Below are 26,167 nucleotides of genomic sequence, written 5' to 3'. Positions count from 1 at the left end.
CAGGCAGTAGGAAGTGAACTGAGACACATCATGTTCAACTTATATATGTTGAGCAAATATAAGACTTCAGAGCCCGCCTCCACAGTGACACGCTTTCTCCAGTAAGGTCATAACTACTCTAACAAAGTCTCACCTCTCTATGAGCTTATGGGAGCCAATTACATTAAAACTACCATAGGAGGGGTGGCTGGATTCTTGAGTACGGGTCCTGGGAGACTCCCCACACCCTTTTCGAAGTTAACAAGCCCAGCTGTGATGCCCTCTGGCCCACAGGTCCAGTTGAATTCCTGCAGATGGTGGCCATTTGGCTCAGAGAACAATCCTGTGCAATAGCCTCTGACATCACCACACTTCTCTCGGCCTCCTGCCTCCGTGTCCTTCAATAACCTGGTTTCCACACATGGTTGTAATATTGCTTACCCACCCACACCCCCTGAGACAGGGTTTCTCTGTGCAGCCCTGCCTGTCCTGGAACTTTGTCTGTCAACCGGGTTGACCTAGAACTCATAGATCTGCCTGCCTCTACCTCCTGAGTGCTAGGATTAAAGGTGTGTGCCACCATTGCCTATAGTGGCATATTATTACTTGTGCTATAACCACCTGGCTGTAATATCGCTTTGAGGATAGGTGCCTTGTCTTTTCCATTCTGTCCTCTCCAAGTCCAGCACAGAGCCCAGTGTTCAGTAGGTGCTGAGAAAATATGTATTGATTGAATGAAAGGGGGCCCTGGTGACATCCAAATCACGTGAGCAGGACAACTGAGCTGAGGAAAGGCTAGGCAGCTGGAAAATAAGAATCCAGCTGTGCATTCTGTCTCACAGCTGTAGATGGAACAACTGAATGTTCTCACTGGGCAGGGCTATGCTGAGGCTGTCCCTTTACTTGACAGCATCGTGTGGAACTTGGCTACATCATGGTCCCATCATACCCAGACAGGCCACTGGGCGTGAGAGAAGTCACACACCTCAGAATCACAGTATGTTTCCTTCCTGATGGGTTTTCCCAGTTTGGCGGCCTCGTGCCAGTTTCCAGAACTACAATTGTTCCTCTTATTCCTGTAGTGGGAAGCGGCAGGGCTGCGTCTTGCCACCTGGCTAGCTTTACACCCGGAATAACTATACAGAAACTGTATTCTTTTTTTGGTTTTTCGAGACAGGATTTCTCTGTAGCTTTGGTGCCCGTCCCGGAACTAGCTCTTGTAGACCAGGCTGGCCTCGAACTCCCAGAGATCCGCCTGCCTCTGCCTCCCGAGTGCTGGGATTAAAAGCGTGCGCCACCACCGCCTGGCCCAGAAACTGTATTCTTTTAAACACTGCCTGGCCCGTTATTTGTAGCCTCTTATTGGCTGAGATGCAGCCCCTGGCCGCCTGACCAGGGTCCTAACTCTTTCCAGGTGTGGCTGAGCCAATAACAATGTGGGGGAGAGGGCCGGAAATCATCCAGAAACCCCCCTGCTAATCTCAGTGCAGCAGGGTTGGTTTACTCTGCCTCGTTGGCTATAACTCTGCCTCCTCCAGCCTCACTGCTCAGAGCTAGTGTGAGACAGATGGACAAGCGGGTAGACGCATGCTCTATCTGAACTACCAGAGAGCAGCCTTGCCGGCCTGGGAGATAAACAAGCCAAACACTGGCCCTGGGCAGGAGTCGGCTTCTTACTTCTGCTTCTGGCTGTGGCTGAAACAACGTCAGAGCCACTCAACAGAGACTTCCCCAGGTTTTCAGGCTGCACAGGAATGCTCCTGGGTTTTGTTGTTGTTGTTGTTGTTTGTCCAAGTCACCCAGGTCAGAGACTGCACGAACTCCATAGGTCATTTGAGTAGATAAGAAAGGATATCATGGCAGAAGCCCCTGTGCTTGAGTTAGAAAGAAGTCCTAGCTTAGCGGCAAAGTCCTAGTATATACTGTTGTCCTGAGTTCAGACAACAGTAACACACACACACACATACACACACACACACACACACATACATACATACACACACACAAGTAAAAGAGGAAGGTGGCCTGTACTTCCTTCGTGGCTATGCCCTGGAGATGCAGGGGAAGGAGAGGGGAACAGAGAAGCTGACAGTCATTTTGCAAAATCAGCAGTTTGTCTGTGCCTAGCTCCAACACTCTTCCCCCACCCCCACGTAGTGGCCACTGGCCTAAGCCTGCCAAACTGGTTCAGTTCTCCATCACCCCTCCAGACCCCAACTCTGTGAGGTTGTGTGGTTTCCTCTGATTCTCAATGATGAAAACAGTAGTCTCAGATTCGGGATCCTAGCGGCTCCAGATACAGCACTACCCACAAGGTCAATGGACGCATTGAATACAGATCCTATCAATGAACACTGGCTGCATTCTGAAATCTGCATGGTACCTAAAAAATTAGAAGCACAGATCTAAGGTCTACACCTTTAATCCCAGGACTCGGTGGGCAGAGGCAAGTGATCTCTGTGAGTTAGAGGCCAGCCTGGTCTACAGAGTGAGTTCCAGAACAGCCAGGGCTACACAGAGATTCCCTGTCTTGAAAAAAAAATAAATAAATAAACAAAACACTACAAATTGAAGCACCTTTCAAATACACTGATGGAAACATTAAGCAAGTGGGTTCAAGCAGAGCAGGGGTGGGGTGGACCTCGTTCTTAGCTTTTTGGTTGGTGGGGGGGGAAACAACTATGTTTTTGTTAAGTGAACACATTTATCTTACTCTGTTAGACAGAGAGACAGGTAAAGAATGGCCAGTCAGAACACTAAGGTAAGTTGTAATTTATTAGAATTGTGATTAGTTTCTGGACTCTGTAACAGTCTGACCTCTGCACAGTGATTGACGTTTTTATCAGCCTTGCAGAAGGCTCAGTGGAATGTGCAGCTTCTTTCCTGGAACTTACTTACGTCATCAACCTGAGTTCAGTTTCTGGACCACTTATGGTGGAAGGAGACCTGACCTTTGTCCTCTGACCTCCACAAGCCGGTCATGGTACTTGCTCACCTCTACACATACACAGGAAATAAGTGCAACTTGAAAATAGAAAACAAACCAAAACACTGAGCGTGATAATACACACCTTTAATCCCAGGACTTGGGAGGCAGAAGCAAGTGGATCTCTGGGAGTCCCAAGCCAGCCTGGTCTACATAGAGTTCCAGGTTAGCCAGGTCTTTGTAGGGAGACCCTGTCTGGTGAAAGAAGAAAGAAAGAAAGAAAGAAAGAAAGAAAGAAAGAAAGAAAGAAAGAAAGAAAGAAAGAAAGAAAGAAAGAGGACTGGAAAGATGGCTCAGAGGTTAAGAGCACTGACTGCTCTTCCAGAGGACCTGGGTTCAATTCTCAGCACCCACATGGCAACTCACAATTGTCTGTATCTCCAATTCTAGGGGATCTGACACCCTCACACAGGTATATATACACACAGGTAAAATACCAATGTACATTAAATAAGTAAATAAATCTTTAAAAAAAAGAAAGGAAAAGAAAAATGAAGAAAGAAACACACACACACATATATGTGTATATATATATATATATATATATTCCATCTTGATCAGATGTGACTAGGCCTCAGTCTGAATTTAAGCAGGTCTGAGAGAGAGAGAGACAAGTGCATGGAAGAGGCCCCCTCCCCTCTGTAGCCAGGTAGCAGCTCACCTTGGTTTCTTTTGATATCTGAACAATGACCTGGCATGATCCTCTAGATGGAAGTGTGAAGGGCTGGATTGTGAATTCATCTGAATCGGTGTGTTCAGTCTGTGGCCCACGTCCTGATGTGCCCCAGTGGAGCTGGGAATGTAGTCAGATACAAAACTGTCCACTGAAGTTTTCATTTTTGGCGTAATTTGTTTTGTGTTTTAACTCACCACACAGATCTCAAATGCAGCTGACACTGTTTGTCATGATGTCAAAAGGGCAGACACGGGGCTGGGAAGAGGACACCGTCTGTAAAGTGCCTGTCATGCAAGCACGGTGGCCTGAATTTGATCCCAAAACCTGTGTGGAAAAGCTCGGTGTGGTGCCTTTATAACCCTGGAGCTGGGAGAAGGGGGACGGTTGGCGCTCTCTGGCGGCTGACACAGACTAATTGGTGAGCGCTGGGTTGGTGAAAACCAAATCGTACAGCACCAGAAGAGTAACATGTGAGGTTGACTTCTGGATCCCCCTCCGCACAAGTGTACATGGACTCTCATACATACATGCGCGCGCACGCACATATACACACACACACACACACACACACACCACACAGTGTTGAATACACTTTTGATCTCCTGTGGCTCTCAGCTTCTTGCTGCTACCGCCACTGACAGAACTCTAATCCAGGCTGGCCTTCTTTGTCCAGCTTAGGCATGGCCCCCGGATTGTACACTCATCCCTCTTTTCTTACACACCTAGTAATGAATGCTGCCCTGCTTGGGAGTTTTCTCGGGACCTTGCTAAGGGCCAGAGATAAACTAGGCCTGCATCTTCTCTGCCCTCAAGATAGGCCAGTAGGTGAGGGAGGCAGAACCCCAGATCAATACAAGACAGACAGAGAGGTGATGACACAGGCCATCACAAAGAGCAGGACCTTCAGAGAACAGTTTAAAAAACAAAACAAAACAACAACAACAAAGTCAGACTAGGCCCTGTTCTCTGGGAAGAACCCAGGCACAACTGGTGTGTAGGGGAGACCCAGCCAATCACCTTGCTAGCAGGGGGCGGGGTCTCCCAAGGATATTTTTTACTTATAAAGATTGTGGGCGTGCTCCCAGCCGCCCCTTCTGCTTTCCTGTTCTCCGTGGGAACCTCTGGTTCTGTAAGTCTATTTCCTCATTAAAGCTGTATATATTTTTACAATCTGTCTGCATTCATTTACGCCGCGACACTGGTGACTATCTTCAGACCCTCCTGGAAGATGTCTGGGAAGAAAATTGACCTTCACAGCCAGTCTTTGCTCTGTGGGTCCCGTTTTTACCCATCTTCTCCCTCTTTAATTTGTGGAGACACAGAGAATTTTCCCATCTCTCCTCCCACCCACACTGTCCAGGAACCCAGGGCTGGTGGTTTGGCAGGTGGTGTGCTCCTGGAGAAAAGCAGAATGACAGAGCAAGGTAGGCGAGCAACCCGCGTGGCCAGGCGTGAAGGTGCCGCTGTATCCAGCTGTGGCTCTGGGCTACTCTGCTGTGGGTCCTCGGCAGAAGTTTTGGTTATAGAAGTGGCGGTTGTCCCTAGTCAGGGTTGTGCTCAGTTGGGCCCAGAAGCTGCCCTGCCCGCTGGGCTGCTGGGGCCAGAAGAGCACACTCTGGCGGCAGAGGCGCTGGCGCAGGCGCACGTAGCGGGAGCGGTGGGCATCAGGACGCAAGATCACCAACACCACTACATCCTTGCGGTCCTCCAGCAAGCGCTGTTGAGCCAGCAGGAAGCTGGTGCGCAGGAGGCCGCTGACCCGGTCCGTGTGGGCCAGCACAAAGAGTGTCTTGCGGCTGCCATAGATGGAGGCCCAGAGATTCTCGAAGAGCGTCTGGCCGGGCAGCCAATCTCTGTCCTCGAGGCACAGTCGCAGGGCTCGGCGCCCGCGCCGCTCCTCCAGCTGCACCCGCAGCTCATTATACACCCAGTCGGCAACCGCATTCTGCGCTTTATCGAACACTACGAAGGCATCATAGGGCAGGGCTTGGGCTCCCCGCCGGCTCCGGGCCAGCAAAGGTAGCCATGCCAGGCACAGATGGAAGCAGTACCAGACGTCCCAGCCGCAGAGATGCTGTAGTAACGGTACTGCCATGCCCACAGACACGGCCAATAGTGAAATGCCAAAGCAGTCCAAGGAGAGAACCTCATCCAGGCATAACCGCAGGTCCTGCGCAAAGATGCTCCGGCCCTGCAGCTGGCCAGGACTGCCACACTTCACTTGGTTGGGCAGGCCAGGCACCTTGGTCTGCACCTCCAGCAGGAAGTCCACAAAGGCCGCCCCACAGGCGCAGTGCAGAGGGTTACTTCTCACGTCTAGCCTTGTCAGGTTCACCACTATGGGCCCAAACCAGGAGCGATCCACTGTCATGAGGATGTTGTCGCTGAGGTTGACCTCTTTCAGATTTAAGGCCAGAGCAAAGAAGGCTGGGACCACAGAGACAATACTATTGCTACTGACGTCCAGTTTCTGGAGCCTGGTGCCGTAAGGCAGAGTGCCGTTGGCCAGGGCCTTTAGTTGGTTTCCTGCCAGGTCCAGGACTTCCAGGTTGGGCAGGAAGGCCAGACTGCTCCAGTTAAAGAAAGACAGGTAATTGTCACGGAGATTCAGATCCTTCAGGCTCTTTGGGAGGTTGGCGAGGTTCTGGGGCAGGAGAATATGCAGGCGATTCTGAGACAGGTCCAGTTTGCTCAAGACTCTCAGACCCCGGAAGAACTGGAGATAAAGGTCCCCCTCACCCCACATGAGGCCTACAGAATTGCCACTGAAGTCCAGGGATACCAACGAGGTGCTGCGAAGATGTGAGGACACACGGCTGTGAATGTCATTGTGTGCCAGACTGAGGTATCGCAGCGTGGACAGATGGGTTACAAAACTAAAGTTGTGACCGATACCCTTCATGCTGAAAGGCTGGTTGTTGTAGCTCAGGTCCAGGGCCTGCAATTGTGGGAGCTCAGTGAAAGAGCGCCCGTGGTACAAGTCCAGCTTGTTATGGGACAGGTCCAGCACCTTCAGTTTGGTCAGTGGCAGGAACTGAGAGCCGTTGACAGCCTGTGCAATGCAGTTGTGGCTCAGGCTTAGGCACTGGAGGTGTGAGAGGTTGGCGAACATCTCTGGGTGGATTGCCACGAGGTTGTTCCGAGACAGATCCAAGGTGAACGGGAGGTTCCTGCATCTGACCATGGTGTTCTTATGGTCAGGGGTGCTCAGCGGAGCTGGAGCGAGAACCCCAGACCACAGACTCTCCTGCGCCCCATCATCTGCCTCTTTGGGGGTGACTGCTGACATTACCAAAGACCCACTAATGCGGTTGTCTGACAGGTCCACAAGGCGAAGGCTTGGGAAGGTACCAAAGATGCTGAGCTGGGCCTGGTTGATGAAGTTCATTTGAAGATGCAGAGTGTGGAGGTTGCGCAGAGGGGTCAGCCACCTGAGCGTGTACTGGTTGAGCAAGCGGAAGAAGATGCCGTTCAAGTTCAGCTCTTGCAGGGACACCAGGCTCGCGAAGGACTTTGCCAGGTGGAGCTTAGCAAATGATACCTTCTTGCAGTAATTGAAGGACAGGTCGAGCTTGCGCAGGCTTGTCAGGTTCTGAAAGGCGGTGGTTTTGGTAATGCACTCATAGAGAAAGTTCTCACTCAGGTCCAGTACTGAAAGGTTGGCCAGGCCATGGAACCAGGAGGGGTTCAGCATGTGGAGAGAATTGTCCTTCAGCACCAGGCCTTCGAGGTGGCTCAGGTGATGGAAGGTCTCGGGGTGCAGCAGGAGGGACTCTTGCCCGCATTCTATGCAGGGGTTGAAGGCATGGTCGCAGCGGCGGCAGTTCCCACCCACGTCAAGTACTCTCAGGGAGGTCAGGTTGGCTAGGTCTTCAGGTGCCAGCTTGACGATGTGGTTATAGGACACCAGTAGGTACTCCAAGCTCGGGGGCAGTTGGTGGGGCACCTTCGTGAGGTTGTTATACTTGAGAGACAAACGGGTGAGGTTGCTCAGGCCCAGGAGAGCCCCTGGCTTTACCTCCACTGCCCCACGGCAGGGGTTCTTGTAGTAACAGTTCCCATCCATGAAGAGAAAGCGCAGGCTATGCAGGCCAGTGAAGCTGTCAGCATCGAGTACCAGGATGTTGGTGTGGCTCAGGCTCAGGTTCATTAGGGAGCTGGGCAGTGGGGGTACAGTGGTGATGCCATTGTAACTCAGGTTCAGGTCTTCCAGGGTACGCACAGCCTTGAAGGTGTTGGGCTGGATGGTCATGCGACAAGGGAAGTGCATGGGGCTGAGGCCAGTGGGCGGGCAGTTCCATTTGAGGTTCAGTTTCCGCAGGTTGGGCAAGTGGACGAAGTCAAAGTTATGCAGGTGGTGGATGCGGTTGGAGATCAAGGAGAGGTTGGTGATATTGGAACGGGGTGTTGCTGCAGAGAAGCGGGGCACAGATTTCAGGAAGAGCCAGTTGCAGTCTACCAGGCCATGAGGCTTCAGCTCACAGGGCAGGAAGGCAGGCAGGGTGCCCAGGGCCAGAGCCTCGGCCAGCACTGCGGCTTGCACCAGGAGAGACAAGGGGTGCAGGGTCCTGAGGCAGAGAACCTGGGAGAGCCAGGACTGGATGAGTGTCCAGTGGTATACTACCCTGTCCTTCCCTCTCACTGGGGCTTTTTTCAGGGTTCCCAAGTCCTCTCCAAATGCCCCACCCACCAGCCTCCTTCTAGCCCACTCAAGACCGTTATTTGGTTTTAGGCTCAGCCACTGACTCAGGGCTAGGACAGAATCAGGATGGTCTGGAATCCAGACCCCAGACTTGGAGCTTTTGCTCCAAACACAACCCACAGCAGGGCCAGGACAGACTCCAACAGGCCTGAGGGGCCTCTCACACTTTCTCTTCCTCTCCCCTGGGGCCTCAGTTCTTTTTTCCTGAACACAACATCTGCCAGGGCTCAGGTTCTCCGCCTCCCTGAAGCCTTGCTCCATTAGCCTCCTGCCCTCTCCTTGGCCGAAATGCAGGGAGGCCTGAACCCCCTGAGGTGTGGGCTGGCTCCTCACCGGTGGTACATCCTAGGTCTTTTTACACTCCATCTGCTTCCCCTGTCTGACTTGAGAACCCTCAACCTGCTGAGAATCATAAGGCTCAGAGAGAGCGATGGGCAGCAGCTCTGCCGTGTGCAGGCCGGGCACCACCACTGGCTGAAGTCCGGGGTCTCAACTACTCTATCCACCTAGCAGGTTCAGCCCTCTCTGCTCAGAGAATGTTTGCTCCAATTTCCTTAGGTGGGGAGTACATGAATATTCCAAGGGCACCGAGTAGACGGCCCTTTTCACTGTTGCCCATTTTAACATCATCCCTTCCCATGAACCCTTCCCCCGGAGACTAAGAACTGGGGTCCTACCATGTTGGGGAATGGAGGCTCCTCCAGAGGCTCCGTCTGACGAGCTGAGCAGCAGAGAACGATGCTCCACCGGGGTCCCTTAGAGAATTGAGGAAGTGACACTTTCACTACAGTTTAATACATTATCCCTTCCCCGGGAGGGCAGGTGGTAGAGTGAGTCACAGGTTTTTTGCATAGTTAGATGGCAGGCGGCCAGTCCTCCTCACCCCTTCCTCTTTCCATTCTCTTCCTCACCCCACAGTCAGCCATGAAGGCCTCACATCTGTCCTCTGGGAGGTGTGGGAAGGGACCAAAGCCCAGACTCCTGCCCAAGGTCAACGAGAAACCAGAATTTAGAGTAGCACCAGAGCTTGGCAGAGTGCGGACACCTGCAAGGAGGGCGTCACCTCACCCTCAAGCCTCAGTGCTCGCCCCGTGGGTGCTCGCAGGACAGACTCTCTCTCTGTAGAGCCTCTGTGAGTCGGAGGCTGGAGGCAACGCCTGCCTTCAGCATGGCAGCAGCCTTGATATCTCTTCCAGGAATTGTGTCTCCCGCTCTGCATGTCCACTTCCCCCAATGCCCCATCAGACTCTAGGCCCCAGACTCCAGCGGCTGGTTCAACTGGAATGCTGGCTGATGTTGCTGCTGTGTGATACTATTCCTGGGGAGATGTGTGCAAATGGGTACTCACCCAAGGAAGGGAACCAATAACAGACCAAAACTGAGGACATCAGTGAAGTCCAAGTTGGCTAATCAATGAGTTTGATTGGAGTTACTGGGAGAAGCATGGGTGAAGCAGCAAAGACCCAACGACAGCTGCACCCCCAAAAGCCCACCCCAGCATAGGTCATGGACTCCACAAAAGCTGGAATGTTGTGCTCACGGCACAACTTACTGGCAACTCAGAAGGTTGGAGAGTAAATTTTCTAAGCAATTCAGTTGGCCTGGGGCTTTTGCAGGCAGCTCAGTTGGTTTCGGCTTCTTTCAGGCAGCCCCCACCCCCAACCCTACCCCACCCCCACTTCTCATCTGAGAGTTCCTCTCAACAGTCTGAGGGCCTGGCCCATCATCTGCTCATATCAGGGACTTCCCGAAGCTTTTCGGTTGTCTCCATCCTGAGCTGTAAGGAGCTTTCCTGAAGGACAGCATGGTCCACCTCCCTTGGAAGAAAGTGCTACTCAGCACTGACTACCCAACTCTGCACACTCTCCTTTGGCCCGGGTGACTGGGACTCAGATTTTTTAAGTCTAGAAAACCTGGAGAAACCTTATGCTCTGAAAGCGTCCCTTTAGAAGCTGCCCACTGCTTACAGCCTGTACATCTATCTGCCTGCCTGAGCGGACAGCATCTCTAACATCATCCTGGTCCTGCTCCCATCCCCTGCAGCCTATTCACAATGAGCCCCTGGAAAGACCTGTTCAAACCGCTCTCTCTCTCTCTCTCTCTCTCTCTCTCTCTCTCTCTCCCTTTCTCCATATACATACCTACATACACACATATAATGTATATATAATATATACATGCATATATGTATATAGTGTATATGTGTGTATACTTGTATATATGTGTATAGTATATGTGTGTGTGCATACACATGTACGTGTTGCCTGCATGTGTGTCTGTGGACCACTTGCAAGCCTAGTGTCTGAGGAGGTCAGAAGAGCATGTCGGATCTCCTGCGCCTGGCACTGCACACAGCTGTGAGCTCCCACGTGGGTGCTGGGAACTGAACCCAGATCCTCTGGAAAAGCAACCAATGCTCTTAACTGCTGAGCCATCTCTCCAGCTCCTCTGTTCAAAACTTTCATTCTGGGTCCCACCTCTGCCCAGATCCTCCTTAACTGTCTGGAGCCCTAGTCACTGTCCAAACAGGAGCCAAGATCCTATGCTCCCTGTGCTTCCATTTTCCCCCTCATCTGCTGACGGCCACACTGGCTTTTTGTTGTTTGGATACAGCTGTGCACTTGCTAGCTCTGCGGCCTTTGAACATCCTCTTCCCTCTGCCTGGACACTCTTTTTTCCAGATTCCCCACACGGTCCGGTTCGCCTCCCGCCTTTACACACTGCTCATATCATCTTCTCTTCCCTGACCTCTTGTGAGCCTCTCAGCTCAGCTCCACACCCGTTTTTCCGGCACCACGAGGGCCTGCCTGGGCTACATAGTGAGACACTGACTCCAAAGAAATACAGACATAAGTAAACCTGCCAGGTCTGGCTCTCCTGTGCACTGTGGCCTGCTGGTTTTCTTTTTGTATAATGTTTATCAACTGCTGCCACACCAAGCCACCCTCCCTTCGTGCTTTGCTGGATACGGTTTTAGTCTTCTTGAGGAGAAAAACTCCCATCTGTGTCTGCAGCACTGCTCGGTATCTGACGAAGTTATGTCCTATCCTCAGCACTCAGCTTTGGTGGTCGGGGCATCTCTGAGTGAAGTTTGAATAAATGAATGAATGAGAGAATGAAGGAATGGCCATTCTCCCGAAAGGGGCAGGGTTCTATGTTAGTCTCCTGGCTCCACCCAGACCCTCATCAGAGTGGATCGCATAGCAGGCAGGATCCAAGGTACCAAGGATTTAGCTGGCTTGTTAGCTTGCGAGCCATCTGCATGATCTCCTTGCCTGCCTGAGAACTCAGTATTTGGACTGAGTCTCCCGTGGAACTTTGCAGGGTCCCAGCTTTTCTGTACATAATCCTAGGGGCTTTAGCAGGGGTTGAAAACGGCCTCTGCAATGGGACAATGTCCTGAGCCAGGAGAAAGGACAGCGTCACTCAGCAGCTGAATGTTTCTCCATCCATCTTCTCATGGGACATGAGGTGTCTACCCACTCTTCAGAGGCATAGACTCACCCATGACCTCTGCTGAGTATCAAACTTGGGCAGTTTCCCAGAGGCCAAGGGACTCCTCGTGGACCACAGCATCAGTTGTCCACTTTCGCTCACCAGCCTGCATTCCTTGGCAAGAGTAAAGCAGGCTGAAGAGGGGCACAGGGATGCTGACAAGGACACACAGGACTGGAGACGCCAAGATACACATCTCTAGAATGCCCGTTATAGCCTCGGTGCCGTGAAAACCCAGCCAGAGAGCCCTTACCCAGGGTGGTGGGATCCACAATGCCTTCTTAGGAGCCAGGTGTAGTGGTGCACACCTTTACTCCTAGCACTCAGGGGCATCTCTGTGATTTTGAGGTCAGCCTGGTTTACATAGCAAACCTCCAGGCTAGCCAGGACTACATAATATTCTGTCAAAAAACAAACAGTGCCTTCTTAGGGATCCATCTCCTAATTCCCCCAATCCTACGTTATTGTCAGGTGAAGTGGGGACAGGAAGCCAAGAGGGTGAGTGTTAGAAAGTAGACCCAGGGACTGTGGATGTAGCTACGGTGCTTACTGCTCGCTTAGTGTTCACAGAGCTTTGGATGTGATGCCTGATACCCTGTAAACCAGGCACAGTGGAGGTGACTATAGAGTTACAAGATCATCGTCAGTTACATAGCCACTTTGAGGCCAGCCTAGGGCACACGAGATTCTGTGGTGATACTTTGTTGGTGATCTAACAAATAAAACTTGCTGAAGATCAGAGTGCAGAGCTAAGCCACTAGTTAGCCATAGAGTCCAGGCAGTGGTGGCATGTGCCTTTAATTCCAGCACTTGGGAGACAGGGGCAGACAGAACCCTGTGAGTTTGAGGCCAGCCTGGTCTACACGAGAGTGACTCAGCCTAAAAGAGAAACAGCTCACACCTTTGATCCCAGCACTTGGGATCACACGCCTTTAATACCAACACTAGGGAGGTAGAGACAGGAGTGATATGGCTGGGCAGAGAGGAATATAAGACAGGAGGAGACAAGCCGGGCGATGGTGGCGCACGCCTTTAATTCCAGCACTCAGGAGGCAGAGGCAGGCAGATCTCTGTGAGTTCGAGACCAGCCTGGTCTACAGAGCTAGTTCCAGGACAGGCTCCAAAGCCACAGAGAAACCCTGTCTTGAAAAAAAAACCAAAAAAAAAAAAAAAAAAAAAAGACAGGAGGAGACAGGAGCTCAGGGTTACAGTGTGAGGGTTCATAGAGACAGGATCTCGTTCCTTTGGTCTAAGCATTCAGAGAGGTAAGAACTCTAGTGACTGGCTTCTCTGTTTCTCTGATCTTTCTGTTTCATCCCTAATATCTGACTCTGGGTCTTTATAGAATTTGAGCTACAAGATTCTGTCTCAGAAATCCACCCAACAATAAAACAGAGACAAAAGCTGGGCAGTGGTGATTAAAGCATGCCTTTAATCCCAGCATTTAGGAGACAGAGGCAGGAAGAACTCTGTGAGTTTGAGGCCAGCTTGGTCTACAAGAGCTAGTTCCAGGACAAGCTACAAAGCTACAGAGAAACCCTGTCTCAAAAAAACAAAAACAAAACAGAGACAAAGCCAGGTACAGTGATATATGCTGGTAATGCCAGCATTAGGGTGGCTGATGTAGGAAGCCTGTCTCATTCATTACACCGCAAGACCCTGCCTCAAAACAAAACACTAACATATTAAGAAGAAAAATTAAAGATGGAAAGATCTGACTATAGATCGAGGCACAAGTCCACAGAAGCCTTGAGCAGCAGAATCTGGTTTTTCAAGTTCAGAGTTGAGAACACGGCTAACTTTGCCCAAAGCCAGCTGTCTGTCCCCACGGTGTTAGCCTCGTCTGGCCTCCATATCCGTATATATAAATGTGCAAGGCTTTCTTTCCCTTTTTTCAGACAGTGTTTTACTATGGTGCTCAGACTGGGCTCAAACTACCTCTTTTTTAAGCCACCGAGTTTGTGGTAACCTGTCACAGCACCCACAGGAAACAGACACCCAGTTCTCTACAACCTCATGGAAGCGTGTGAGCCTCATGGGAAGGGCTGCAGCCGTACACTCAAGCATCTCCCATATACCTGCGGTCAGGAGTGCCCGGGCGTCACCCTGGCAGGCCAGCAAGCCCCTTCTAAACAGGGAAAGGACAGCTATGCCAACAAAGGCATCCAAGTCACAAGGTGAGGCTCAATATTGATTTAAAAATATTTTATTCTTTAGAAAATACAGCGTTCACCCATCCCTTCCTGTGACATATGGCCCCTGCCAACTGTTCCCACCCTCTGTGGCCAAAAGCTTCTGGACTGAGTTGGAACCATAGCATCAGATCTGAAGGCTAGGTTCATGCCAGGCTTCCCACTCAGATGCCCTTGAAAAAGCCAGGCAGGGCTCCCCAGTCACCCTGTGCACACAGACGAGAGGAAGGGACAGCCACAGGGCAAGGTCACGAAGAGCCGGTCCAATGGCTCTTGAAAGTAGCAAATGCGCTCAGCCACCTGCCCTCCTGCCCCACAGGATGCGATTCCTTAGAGCCCAGGCTGGGGAGGAAGGAGGAGCAAAAGTGGTGGGGTGGCAACCCTGCAGTCCACACGCCTGGCCCTGTTCCCAGTCCAGACACCTAGCTGTCATCTCCATTCTCGCCAGGGCCCCGGATGAGGCGCTTATGACCCCGCTTGCCCCCAGGGCCCTTGGGCTTGGCGAAGGCCTGCTTGAAGGCATGCTGCTTGGGGTGCACCTCGTCGTAGAGGAACTCGGCTGTCAGCTCTGCCCCATCACCAATCTCGATCTGTGTGGATCAAGACAGAAGCCATCACTATACTGAGGTCCCAACACATACCACTCTTGATAAGCCTCACTCCTAGGGTAACCCTGATAGTGATCTGATCTTCTCTTAGGTCACCACTAGGTATATAACGTAGGGCTATCACCCTGCTGGCCTGAGTCACCATCTCCCAGCCCCCCAAGACCTAGGGAAAGGAAGTGAAACAAAGGCTTGGGCTTGTGTGTGTCTTGGGTTGTCCCAGATCTTAGGCTCCCCACCCATCCAATATTGTAGCAATGCATCCTGTATGGACTTAGGACTCCAGTGTCCCCCATGGAGAGTGGGGTGACGGGCCCTGGGGACAGGCTATACCTTCTTAGCTATCTCCAGCTGGAAGTCTTGCTCTACAGAGTCGAGGAGGCGGCTCTTGCAGCTGGAGTAGAGCATGCGCTCCTTAATGCTGCACTTGTATCCCGGCATGGAGTAGATGAACACTGTGGGGGACAAGGAGGTGAGCCCACACAGGCTGGGATACCCCATAGCAGACCCAAGCAGTGGCTTGCCATTGCTGTTCTTGACCAGCACAGAACTGAGGTCCCTGTCATAGCAACTCACCCACAGATTCAAGGGAGTCACCCTCATGGGTATGCTTGTACAGGAAGAAGTGGTAGCGGGCAGCATCTCGGGGAACCCGGGAGGGCAGCTGGGCCACACTTGTGGGCTCTGTGTGTACCAGCTCGATCGTCTCCCGTTCCAGGTCCAGCTTCTGCGGAGGAGACGGGGAGGTGTGAGGGTATCACTGTACCCATTAGGAAGCAGGATTGGTAGGCAGGCAGGAGTGTTTGGAGGGTCCTTCTCCCTGGGGTCCCCTTCCCAAGGCTGGACCTCAGGCTGCAGGGGTTATTCTAAAGAGACCTTCCAGGCCTGGCCCCAACTCTGCCCCTTTGAAGGTTCAGCTGGGGAAGAAGCTCCCACCGAGATTCGTCTGGGGTGGCGAGGAAGACCTCGATCTCAGCAAGGCCTTGCAATGGCTCTATCCTCAGAGGCAAAGCCCCAGAAAGTGTCTGTAAGAGAGAGCCATTCTGATTGGGCAGAGGAGGCAGAGTCCTGGGAAAGAGGTGGTCAAGGAGGTTCCAGAGAAACTCTGGTATAGGACAAGGGTCAGGCCTAAGGGCCAGCATAAACCCATGGGTGTCTATATACTGTGAAGGTGTGCACGGCCACATGTTTATAGGGTGCCTGTTGTAGCCAGGACTTGGGGGCAGAGAGAGGAGAGGAAAACAGTATGTTTCAAAAAGACTGAAACAGGGTCTCATATGATTAGGGTGACCTTGAATTCACTATGTAGCCAAGGATGCCCTAGAGCCAGTCTGGTGCTCCTGCCTCTGCCTCCTGAGGGCTGAGGCTGCAGGTGTGTATTCTGCGGTTCAATGTGCTGCTGCTAAGGATGAAAGCCTGGTGTGTGCCAGGCACACACTGCACCAACCGAGCTGCACGCTCGGTCTAAGAACACGTACTAGCAGAGTGGTTCAGGAGATGGGGCTGCGGCTGTGCAACACACAGGCAGGAACAGCAGGAACAGGAGGAGCCCGCAGTGCCGGCCTGTGTGTGCTTACCAGCTGGATATAGTTGACTGTCTTCTGCTTGAGTTGCTGGAGTGCCCGCTGGGCCTCAGGCTGCAGGGGGAAGGCAAGGCCCTGCAGGGTCTGGTGCTTGCTTTCCACACTGATCTCAGTTTTCACCTGGGGGTGGGGGCGACCATGGAGAGAGGCTTTACTACCCACACCTGCAGCCTACCACGTTTAGCAACCCCCAGCACACACCCTACTGTGCACCCACTTCGTTGATGCGGATCTGCTGGAGCTCTCTCTCAGCCGACGTCAGTGGGGCAGGTGCGGCACAGGATGACAGGTGCTTCTGGTACCCAGCCAAGGAGAGGTCGTCCTGTGGGGAGGCTCAGAGGTATAAATGGACACCCCAAGCAGGCAGGTAGGCAGGCAGAAGCCCGCTGTGCATCTCTGCCTGCAGCTCCCAGACTCCTCATCTTTCCATTTCTTTTATTTGAGACAGCATCTTAGGTTGCACCCAAGCTAGCCTCAAACTCACTACACAGTCAACGATGACCTTGGACTTCCGGTCCTCTTGTCGCCACTTCCTGAGAACTGGGAATCAAACCTAGGGTTCAATGCACGCTAGGCAAACACTGTATCAACTATGGTGCATCCCAGCTCCCAGTCCTCCTGTTTTTCACCCTGTGCCTCACCCTCTGGTCCCCATCCTGCATTCTGGCTTGGTCGACTAACCTTTACTGTCCCGAAGAGCTCATCCTTGATGTGGCCGCCTCCAAACTCCTTCTTCACTGTGGCTCGCGTGGCTGCATATAACATCTTCAGCCGCACCTGAGATGGGGCAAACTCTAAGGCCCTTGGGCCAAGCTGCCTCTCTAGGAGCCAGCTGGAGCCCCAGAAGAGGGAGGTAGGTCTTGGAATCAGGTCATCTCACTGATCCCATATGCCCAGCAGGGGGCGCAGCAAAACTGAATCAGGCAGCTTTCGCCAGCAGGGGGCGCCTCCACCCAGCTCAATCAGCCCTGATGAGTTAGGGCAGCCCCTAACATTCCTTCCCTTAGCCTCCTTAGGCCAGTTTTTCATCTGTTCTCCCCTCTTCCCACTGGCCCCAAGCAGGGAGATGGGCAACGGTGCCTAGGACTCACTGGAGAATTATCAGGTGACCAGGCCAGGAAGAGCCACTCGAAACCCTGGGCATTCTGAGAGTCAAGGCGGAAGAGGAGGTAGCAGGGCTCCTGGGCATCTAGCAGCGGCAGCACAGCCCTGTCGTAGTCTTGGTCCCAGCGTCCCACTGGCTCCTGCGAGGCACCCAGCACGAGCTGCTCTGGGGGCAGAGGCCGGGTGAGCTGAAGCGGCGCATCCCACCTCCCCCTCCGTCTGTGGACCTCTGACCTCTGGATGTAGCTTCCTGAGCCTTCTCAGACCTGCTGGCCACCCCACTTTCCCATGAGCCCTCAAATCTCCAAAGTAGGAAGTTGAATTGTGAGTGATACATATGAGCGAAAGAAGGAAGCCACACATGCCAGCTGCAGGGGGCTTCCTTTGCACACACCCCACACTTGCTATACAGTCCAAGCTAGCCTTCAACGTCCAATCCTCCTGCCTCAGCTTTCCAAGTGCTGGGATTACAGGAATATGTCACCCTGTTTATCTAACAACCAACTTATTATTTTTTATTTATTATTACTATTTTTTTTTGAGACAGGGTTTTTCTGTAGCTTTGGAGCCTGCCCTGGAACTGTCTCCTGTAGACCAGGCTGGCCTCGAACTCATAGAGCTCTGCCTGCCTCTGCCTCCAGAGTGCTGGGATTAAATAGCCGCCACGACCTGGCTATTACTATTATTATTAGTGTGTGTGTGTGTGTGTTTGTATGTGTGACATCTATGTGTATAGGTGCGTGCATCTCACAGTGTGCATGTAGAAGTCAGAAGACAACTTTCAGGACTCAGTCCACTGTAAATTCCAGGGACTGATCTCAGGTTGTTGAGCAGTAAATAATTTTACCCACTGAGCCATCTTGCTAGCCAGCCTGGACCTGACAGACCTACCACCTTTCTGGCCAAGTAGGTCATCCAATCATAGTTTCAGGCTGAGACCTCATTCAGACACCATACATATACTTGGTCACACATGCCAACCCAGCGAAAGAACTCGGCAAAATGGTGACCCTAGCTGGGCCATGGGTGACCCTAGCTGGCCACGAGTGATCCTAGCTGGGCCACGGGTGACCCTAGCTGGGCCACGGGTGACCCTAGCTGGCCATGCCAGCACTTCACCAGATCCCACCAGGTCTTTTGGATAGGGTCAAGAATCCAGCGGCCTGAGAATCTAATATGTGAGGCCACCAGTCTAACCAGCTCTAGAGGTCCTGGCTTCCTTGCCTGACTACCCAGAACTCAGAAGGGAATTAGGGTTGAAAGTTAGCAGTTAAAGCTGGACAGTGGTGGCGCACGCCTTTAATCCCAGCACTCAGGAGGCAGAGGCAGGCGGATCTCCATGAGTTCGAGGCCAGCCTGGACTACACAGCAAGTTCCAGGACAGCCAGGACAACACAGAGAAATCTTGTAACACCCCATCCCTACCAAAAAAAAAAAAAAAAGAGAGGACTGGAAAGATGGCTCAGAGGTTAAGAGCACTGGCTACTCTTCTAGAGGTTCTGAGTTCAATTTCCAGCAACCACATGGTGGCTCACAACCATTTGTAATGAGATCTGGTGCCCTCTACTGGTGTACAGGTATAAATGCAGGCAGAACACTGTATACATAATAAATAAGGAAAGAAAGAAAGAAAGAAAGAAAGAAAGAAAGAAAGAAAGAAAGAAAGAAAGAAAGAAAGAAAGAAAGAAAGAAAGTTAGCAACTATAACCTGTGAGATTGGAGAAGAGGACCAAACACAGTCAGTACTGTTTAGTTTGTTGGTCATATTTTTTAAGCTTTTACTTATTTCATGAGTGTTTTACTTAGATTTATGTATGTGCACCATGTATGTGACTGGTACCCATGGAGGTCAGAAGGTGTTTGATCCCCTGGAACTGAAGTTACAGATGGTTGTGAACCACTATGTCAATGCTGGGAATCAAATCTGGTTCTTTAGCAAGGGCAACGTGCGCTCATAACTGCTGAACCATCTCTCTAGACAGTTCTGACATTTTTAGACAGAATGTTTAGACAGAACGAGATAACTCAAAGGGTAAAGGTACTTACCACCAAGCTTGATGACCTAAGTTCAATTCCAGGGATCTGTAGATCTACACACATGCACGCATGCATACATGCACACACACAGGCATGCACATGTATGTGGCTGGTACCCATGGAGGTCAGAAGATGTAAATTTAAAAATAAACCAGAATATTATTATTATTATTATTGTTGTTGTTGTTGTTGTTGATATTTTTAGACCGGGCTCATGTAGCTCAGGCTGGCTTCCAACTCACTATATAGCCAAGAATGACTCTTGATTCTCCCACCTCTACCTCCCGTGGCTTCCTTTTTCTATTTGGAGACAAGTCAATATAGTCTAGGCTGGCTTTGAACTTGAGTTCCTCCAGTCTCAGCCTCTCAAGTGCTGGGATTATAGGCATATCCCATCATGCCTAGTTATACCAGGAATTTTGTGTAGCAAGTGTGATTTGGGGCTGGAGAGATAGTTCAGCTGAAAGCATGGCTGTTCTTCCTTCCAGAGGACCTGCCTTTGATTCCCAGAACCCACATCGGCTGCTCACAACTGCCTGTGACCCCAGTACCAGCAGATATGACGCCCTCTTCTGGCTTCCATGGGCACTGCATACACAGGCACAGACAGGTTTTTGTTGTTGTTTTGTTTAAACAAAGAACTAGGATAGTGGCACACACTTTTAATTCCAGTACCCAGAAGGCAGAGGCAGAGGTATTTCTGTGAGTTCAAGGACAAACTGATCTACAGAGAGAGAGTTCCAGGACAGCCAAGGCAACACAGAGAAACTCTGTACTGGACAAAAGCAAAAAACAACCCCCCTCCCCCAAAAATCAAACAAAAAATCCCAAACCGTAGAAAAATCCCAAACCGTAGTGTGCTCCAACTACACTCAACTAGAATATAAACCCCTACTCCCTACCCCAGGCATTCCCAGGTACCCCAACACTTGGAATGCAGAATTAGGGTTTAATAATCTACCTAGAGATTCTTATGCTTATGGGTGACAGTTACAAATGACATCTTCCCTGGGAGGTTAAGGGACAGGGCTGAAAATGGGGTCAATGAGCTCAACTGTCTCTTTTGTGTTTGCTTTTGTTTTGTTGTTGTTTTGGTTTTTTGAGACAGGGTTTCTCTGTAGCTTTGGAGCCTGTCCTGAAACTAGCTCTTGTAGACCAGGCTGACCTCAAACTTACAGAGACCCACCTGCCCCTGCCTCCTGAGTGCTGAGATTCAAGGCGTGTGCCACCACCACCCAGCTCAACTGTCTCTTTAAGGGTGGGAAACCTAGGAGGCCTCCACTCATCACCTACCATAATGACCCCTGCCCAGTAGCCTCTGAGGGCATCTTTTTGGACAAAGCCCAGCCTAGCTGTGGTCCTAAAGCCCGAGATGAATTCTGGGTCTGGCAGGCCCTGCTAAAGGGAATGGGACACTAGGCTCATCAGGGAGCCTGGCGTCAAAAGGCTCATGACAGCTTGCCTACTGAGGATGCCAGAAGGACCCCACACCTTCTCCTAGAATCTAATCCCTCCCTGCTGAAGCAGTCACTTGGCACAGAAGAGAAAGGGACTTCTTGTCTCCCTACCCCTATTCAGCCTCAGACAGATCCTCTTCCTTCTTGGATACGTCTGCTTCAGGCCTTGACTCAAATCTCACACCCTTATATCCCTAGTACTGGCTCGTAAGAACCCTGGTCCCACAGTCAGTTCAAGGCCCTGTCAAGGACAGAGTTACTCTATCCTGTTTTCAGAATGGCAAGATGTAAGTTCTTTCTTCTCATTCTGGGGAAGGTCCTCGGCATCTTAGTTCTCCCATAGCCAGCAGCCAAGCCAGGTCCATTCTGCTGACCATACACACACAAGCATGCACACACACATGCAAACAACATACATTCACACATATTCACTGGGTCCCTGCCACCTACCTAGCTCAGCTCCCCAACAAGGCCCATCTCACAGCCTCTAGGTACTGGGGTTAGACACGACCACAGGACAGGGCTCTCCACAACAGAGTGGCCACCATCCCCACCTGCAGGACTCCCCCGAGGCTCCTCTGTGAATGGCCCCATTCCATTCTCAGATGGAGAAATGAGGTCTAAAGCTAATACCCATTGTTCCCATCCCCAGAAGCAACTGGGTTCAGCCTCCATGCCATGCCCCAGCCTGTGGGGGACACTCACCGTCCTCAATGATGACTTTGATGAGTCGGACGGAGCCAGCCCGGGCCTTGGCAAAGAATTCCTTTAGCTCTTCAGTGGCTACAAGCACAAGGAACATAGCTGCCGTTGGTGAGCAGGCAGAGTGGATAGGGATGAGTTTGGGTCTGCTGCTGTCCCTGAGGGGTCTGAGGGCTAGGCTGGGAAGTGGGTTAAATATGGTTCCCCATGTGACTGGGAACCCGAGACGGCCACTGAGCACATGCTCCCAAATTTAGCTAGTAGGAGTGGTAGGCAGATGGCCTGCTGGCTGGGACAGCTCTGATGACAGGGCAGGCAGGAATGGGACCGTGTGCATGAAGATGGAGCAGGTTCAAAGACAAGTCAAGCCGGCCAGAACGAAGGGCACCCACTTGTCCCCTGGCAATAGGATGGTCCAGCAGTGGATGGGCACCCACTCAGCTGGTCAGTGTAAGTGGACACACTCATTTAGAGACACACACACACATACACACATACAGGCAACAGACACAGCTGCAGTGTGTCTACGCCATGTGAACTGGCAAGACAGACAAGGTATGCATGACACAAGAATGCGCTTGCAGTACGAGCTCCCATCCAGTTTGTACCAAAAGAGGGGCCTACCTGCCCCAACATAATCCTATTGAGGGGTAATGAAGCCTCAGCTCCCAGGCAGTAAGGAAGGCTTCCTGGAGGAGGAGTGGAGCCTGGAAATCGGGTGGGGGCAGAGCTGGAAGGTCATTAATGACCAAGGACACAGTGCCGAGGTGAGGACCACAGTCATGGTTAGAGGATCACGAATCATCTCAACTCCACTCTTGGTAGCAGAGAAGGAAAACCACAGTCCAAGTGTGTAAGGGACCTGCTGGGGTCTCTGGGTGAGTGTGACCTTGGGGCTGCTGGGTCAGAAGAACCCAGGCAGAAACACAGCTGGAGAACTGAGGTCACAGAATATTTATAGGCCTTGGCTTGGGCAGCTTAGGGGCGGGGTAGAGGGGCTTTAGGTAAACAAACTCTCAGTCATGTCCTCAGGTGCTCCCCCTTTCCCTGCAACCTCAGGCTGTAGACCCATGAAGGCCACTGTGTGGCCAGGGGCCTATCAGGGCCTAACAAGTCCTGGGCACAGAGAAACATGGCTTGGTACTGTAACAAGGAACACAGCCCCGCTGGGCATGAACAAGTAGTAACCATCAGCAGATGCTTGAGGTTTTAAACCTGATCTTTGGGGCCCCAGCTTCCGCTTAACTGTGTGACCTCTGACCTCTCTGAACCTCAAACTCATCTATAAAACAGAGCTAATTCCCTCAGACTCCAAGGTTGGTCCATGGGAGAAGGTGCTAAGGAACGGGACTTCTGCTAATAATTATTTTTTTGATCTAAGGGTGGCTGTGTTTTATCGCTTCTCCTACCTGCCTAGACCTTGAGAGAGAGGCCAGGAAGCTCCCCAGAGGGAGAGGCTGACAAACCCCTTCTACTGTTACCATCGCGAACTGAAAGCCAGCAGGGACAGTGACATCCCTTCCTACCCCACCCATTGCCTCCCCAGTCACCATCAATAATCTAGAGGCCAGAGCTGGGATACCTGAGCCTCGTCATCAAAGATTCATGCCTCCCCACCCCCACCTTGCCCACCTCCACCTCCAGCAAGCTTCAGGTTACAGTCCTTCTCGGGGGCCCACTCTGAGGTCACCAGGCCTACTTCTATAGCCAGACCAAGGCTGGCACCTGATCTTCCGGGGTGGTCTTTCTTGCTATCTCCAGCAGGCTCCAAAAACGAAGGTGTATATCCTCATTGGCGGGACAGTGGGAAGCTCCCCTAAGCAGGCCTGTCTCCCAGCATGGGGAATGAATAGGGCAGAATCCATCACAGGATCTGTCAGCAGTGCGTGTGGGCACTAAGTTCTTAGCACCTCCTCCCAGCTGGAGGCAGCAGTTCAGACCAGACAAAGAGGAAGGAAGGGGCAGGCCAAACAGTGGTTCCCCCTGACAGTTTCCCACTTTGAGGCTGACTCAGGAAACCTGACCCTCCATCTCCAGGAGAAGTTGGCTCACCTGAGGGAGGCCAGGGCCCGCTCTAGGTCCTGGCAGGCTCAGGACAAGCAGGCTGGGGATGAGGCGGAGCCAAGGGGAAAGCCTCTGAGGACTATCCATCCACCAAGTGGCCACAACCGCAAGCAGGGATTCAGGCGGTCAGGCAGGTCGATGGTGGTAGCTCTGGGCAGGGGATCATGATGTGGTGACAAGAGTGGCGGGTGGCCAAACCAACAAGCTGTCTAGGCAGGCAGCCTGGCCTTCCCTACTGGTCAGGGAAGTAATCCTCCCAAGTCAGTAACAGATGGGGACAGTGAGACCAGGCTGGGCCAAAACACCTGCCTTCTAGCTATTCTGCCTTCTGTCTCAGTCTATCTAAGGAGGAAACTGGGACCCTGGAGAGAACTGTGGGTGTGACACTCTGGGTTGTAGACACTTCCTGTAGATGAGGGTGGAGGCAGGAGCACTCCTAGAAAGCCTAACTCCTGTCCCTCTTCCCTGCTTTCAGCTTGAAGTTTGGACTTTTGCAGTCCTGGCTGGAGCAGATCACAGTGGAAAACGGAAGAAGTCAGAGGCCAAGGTCAGATGTGCAACTCTCCCCATTCTACTTAAGAAGGAGGGCTCTATGCCAGCTTTTGTCCAGCCTAGTGCAAGAGTATGGGGATCCTGGAAGGAGTAAAGGTCAGGATACTCTCTCCACACATATACCCAAGTCCACGGTCATAAGACACCCGGACAAGCATCCACAGTAGCACACACACACTTAGATGTGCCTGAACTGTGCACACATGCAGACACCCATAGATGTGTGCATGCTGCCAGGAAACACTTATGTCTGAGATGGTCCATGCCACCTACGGTGTCCAAAACCAGCTACTAGTGCATGCACACGAAGGAGCCTGGGTCGACATAACCAAGTCGCATCCAGATGTGCACACACAGGACTGTATACAGAGGACATGTGCACATGCGTGTGCACTTTTCCAGATGTGCACATCCGGGTACACCCCACCTTCAGAAAAGAACAAAAATACCCAGATGGGTACATATAGGCACATCCGCCCCCAGATACTTCCACCCTTGCTGTGTGCACCCATGTGCACCCACTCTCGGCCACGTACAGCAGTTTGTACTCCCCCAAGATGTGACTCGCGGCTGCAAAAGAGAACAGGAAGCTTCCCTGGACGGTGCGAGGAAGAGGAGGATGAAGGGACCAAGCGCGCAGACCAGGCGCGGCAGAGCCCTTGGGCCCCCTGTCCGCCCTCCATCCACCCTCACCATGGATGCCAGTCTGGTGCGCCATGGCTCAGCGTTCGGCTCACTCGTGTCGGACCGCTCCGCTTGGTCCTGGCCCGGCTCGACTCGGCTAGCCTGGACCCAGAGCTCCGGAGGATGTGGCGGTAGCACCTAGCTTCGCTCAGCTTCCCGGGCGGTGCCGCAGGACCCGCCCCCAGCGCGCCCCGCCCCCGGAGGGCGAGGCCGGCAGAGGCGGGCACTAGTGCCGCGCGTGCGCGCAGCGGGCCGCCGGGGTTCGGATGGCCGAGTGCTTGTCTGCTACCCTCTCGGTGACACAGAAGGGGCTTGCGGGTGCCGGAGGGGTGTGCAGGCGGGCGCTGGTCGGCCAAATTCCAGGAGTCTTGTGGGCGGATCCGCGCTTGGGCGTGGGAGGGACTGTATTTGCCTCGGAGGAGGTTTGAGAGTGGGAGCCGACCCAGGCGTACCCTAGTTTGTGACACGTGAGGGGCTCTCAGTGTAGGTGGGCATGCGCGCTTGTGTGTGTGTGTGTGTGTGTGTGTGTGTGTGTGGAGGGGGCTCTTGGTCCCCAGGCCTTTCTTCACAGGTGGACTGACGATCTGGAGCAGGGTGTATGTGGTGGCTGGAGCCATACGCTGAGAAAGTGAGGAACCGTAGGAGAAGGTGAACTGTGGATGGAAGACGATAGGAGAGACCGGGGTGACCTAGTAGAGTGGAGAGTAGAGGAAGGTTTTCCCAAAGGTGCGCGTGGAAAGGCCCAGCAGTTCTAAGGACCGGAACTTAGTCTGAGACACTTCCCAATTCTTAATGAACTTGTCTCCATGATCAGAGGCTTTTTCTGCTGCTATTACTAACATTTAGCAGTTAGTACTCTTATTTTTTTAAGTATTTATTTATTTATTTATTTATTTATTTATTTATTTTATGTATATGAGTTCTCAATGGGCATGTACAACTTTATGCCAGAAGGGGGCATCAGATTCTGCTAGATATGGTTGTGAGCCACCATGTAGCTGCTGGGAATTGAACTCGGGACCTCTGGAAGAACTTGGAATGCTCTTAACTGCTGAACGATGTCTCCAGCCCCAGCAGCTAGTACTCTTAACCATTCAACCATCTCTCCAGCCCTGAGAATTGTTATTTAAAAATTGAGGGCTCGCTGGTTAAGAGCACTGGCTGCTGCTGTTGCATAGGACCCAAGTTTGGTTCCCGGCACCCACATGACATAACAACTCACAACTGTCTGTAACTCTAGCTCCTTCTGATCTCCTAGAACTAGGCACAGATGTGCAGAGATACATGCTGGCGAAGCACTCAAACATAAAAAAATATTAAAATAAATTTGAAATAAAAACTTAGAAAAA

The 26,167-nt window shown here is 52.0% G+C and overlaps 1 protein-coding gene across 2 annotated transcripts; it reads right to left on the bottom strand.

Annotated features, from left to right (window-relative positions):
* Window positions 1–5,111: 5,111 nt before the first annotated feature.
* On the bottom strand, window positions 5,112–25,021 carry LOC130872467 (twinfilin-2). 2 transcript variants are annotated; one of them, XM_057766403.1, is made up of 9 exons: window positions 24,828–25,021; window positions 21,522–21,599; window positions 17,310–17,488; window positions 16,900–16,995; window positions 16,436–16,540; window positions 16,213–16,338; window positions 15,212–15,362; window positions 14,969–15,090; window positions 5,112–8,223 (listed from the first exon to the last, which is right to left on the bottom strand). In XM_057766403.1, exons 1-9 carry the CDS (start codon window positions 24,850–24,852, stop codon window positions 5,128–5,130), a joined length of 3,978 nt encoding a protein of 1,325 aa, XP_057622386.1. In that variant the 5' UTR covers window positions 24,853–25,021; the 3' UTR covers window positions 5,112–5,127. The 2 variants fall into 2 exon arrangements, with proteins under 2 accessions (XP_057622386.1, XP_057622387.1); XM_057766404.1 differs by lacking the exon at window positions 5,112–8,223 and adding an exon at window positions 14,039–14,620 and having other exon boundaries at window positions 24,828–25,001.
* Between the last annotated feature and the right edge of the window lie 1,146 nt (window positions 25,022–26,167).

The sequence above is a fragment of the Chionomys nivalis genome, chromosome 4, assembly GCF_950005125.1.
Source record: "Chionomys nivalis chromosome 4, mChiNiv1.1, whole genome shotgun sequence".
In the NCBI taxonomy this organism is placed as follows: Eukaryota; Metazoa; Chordata; class Mammalia; order Rodentia; family Cricetidae; genus Chionomys; species Chionomys nivalis.
This window is presented reverse-complemented; position numbering and strand designations above follow the sequence as displayed.

Excerpts from the sequence above, each read along its gene's own strand:
- LOC130872467 (XM_057766403.1), bottom strand. The coding sequence starts at position 24,852 with ATGGCGCACCAGACTGGCATCCATG. Across the intron at positions 15,363-16,212 it reads CAGTCAACTATATCCAGCTG|AAGCTGGACCTGGAACGGGA; the intron begins GTAAGCACACAC and ends TCTCCTCCGCAG. Across the intron at positions 15,091-15,211 it reads TGACTCCCTTGAATCTGTGG|TGTTCATCTACTCCATGCCG; the intron begins GTGAGTTGCTAT and ends TGTCCCCCACAG.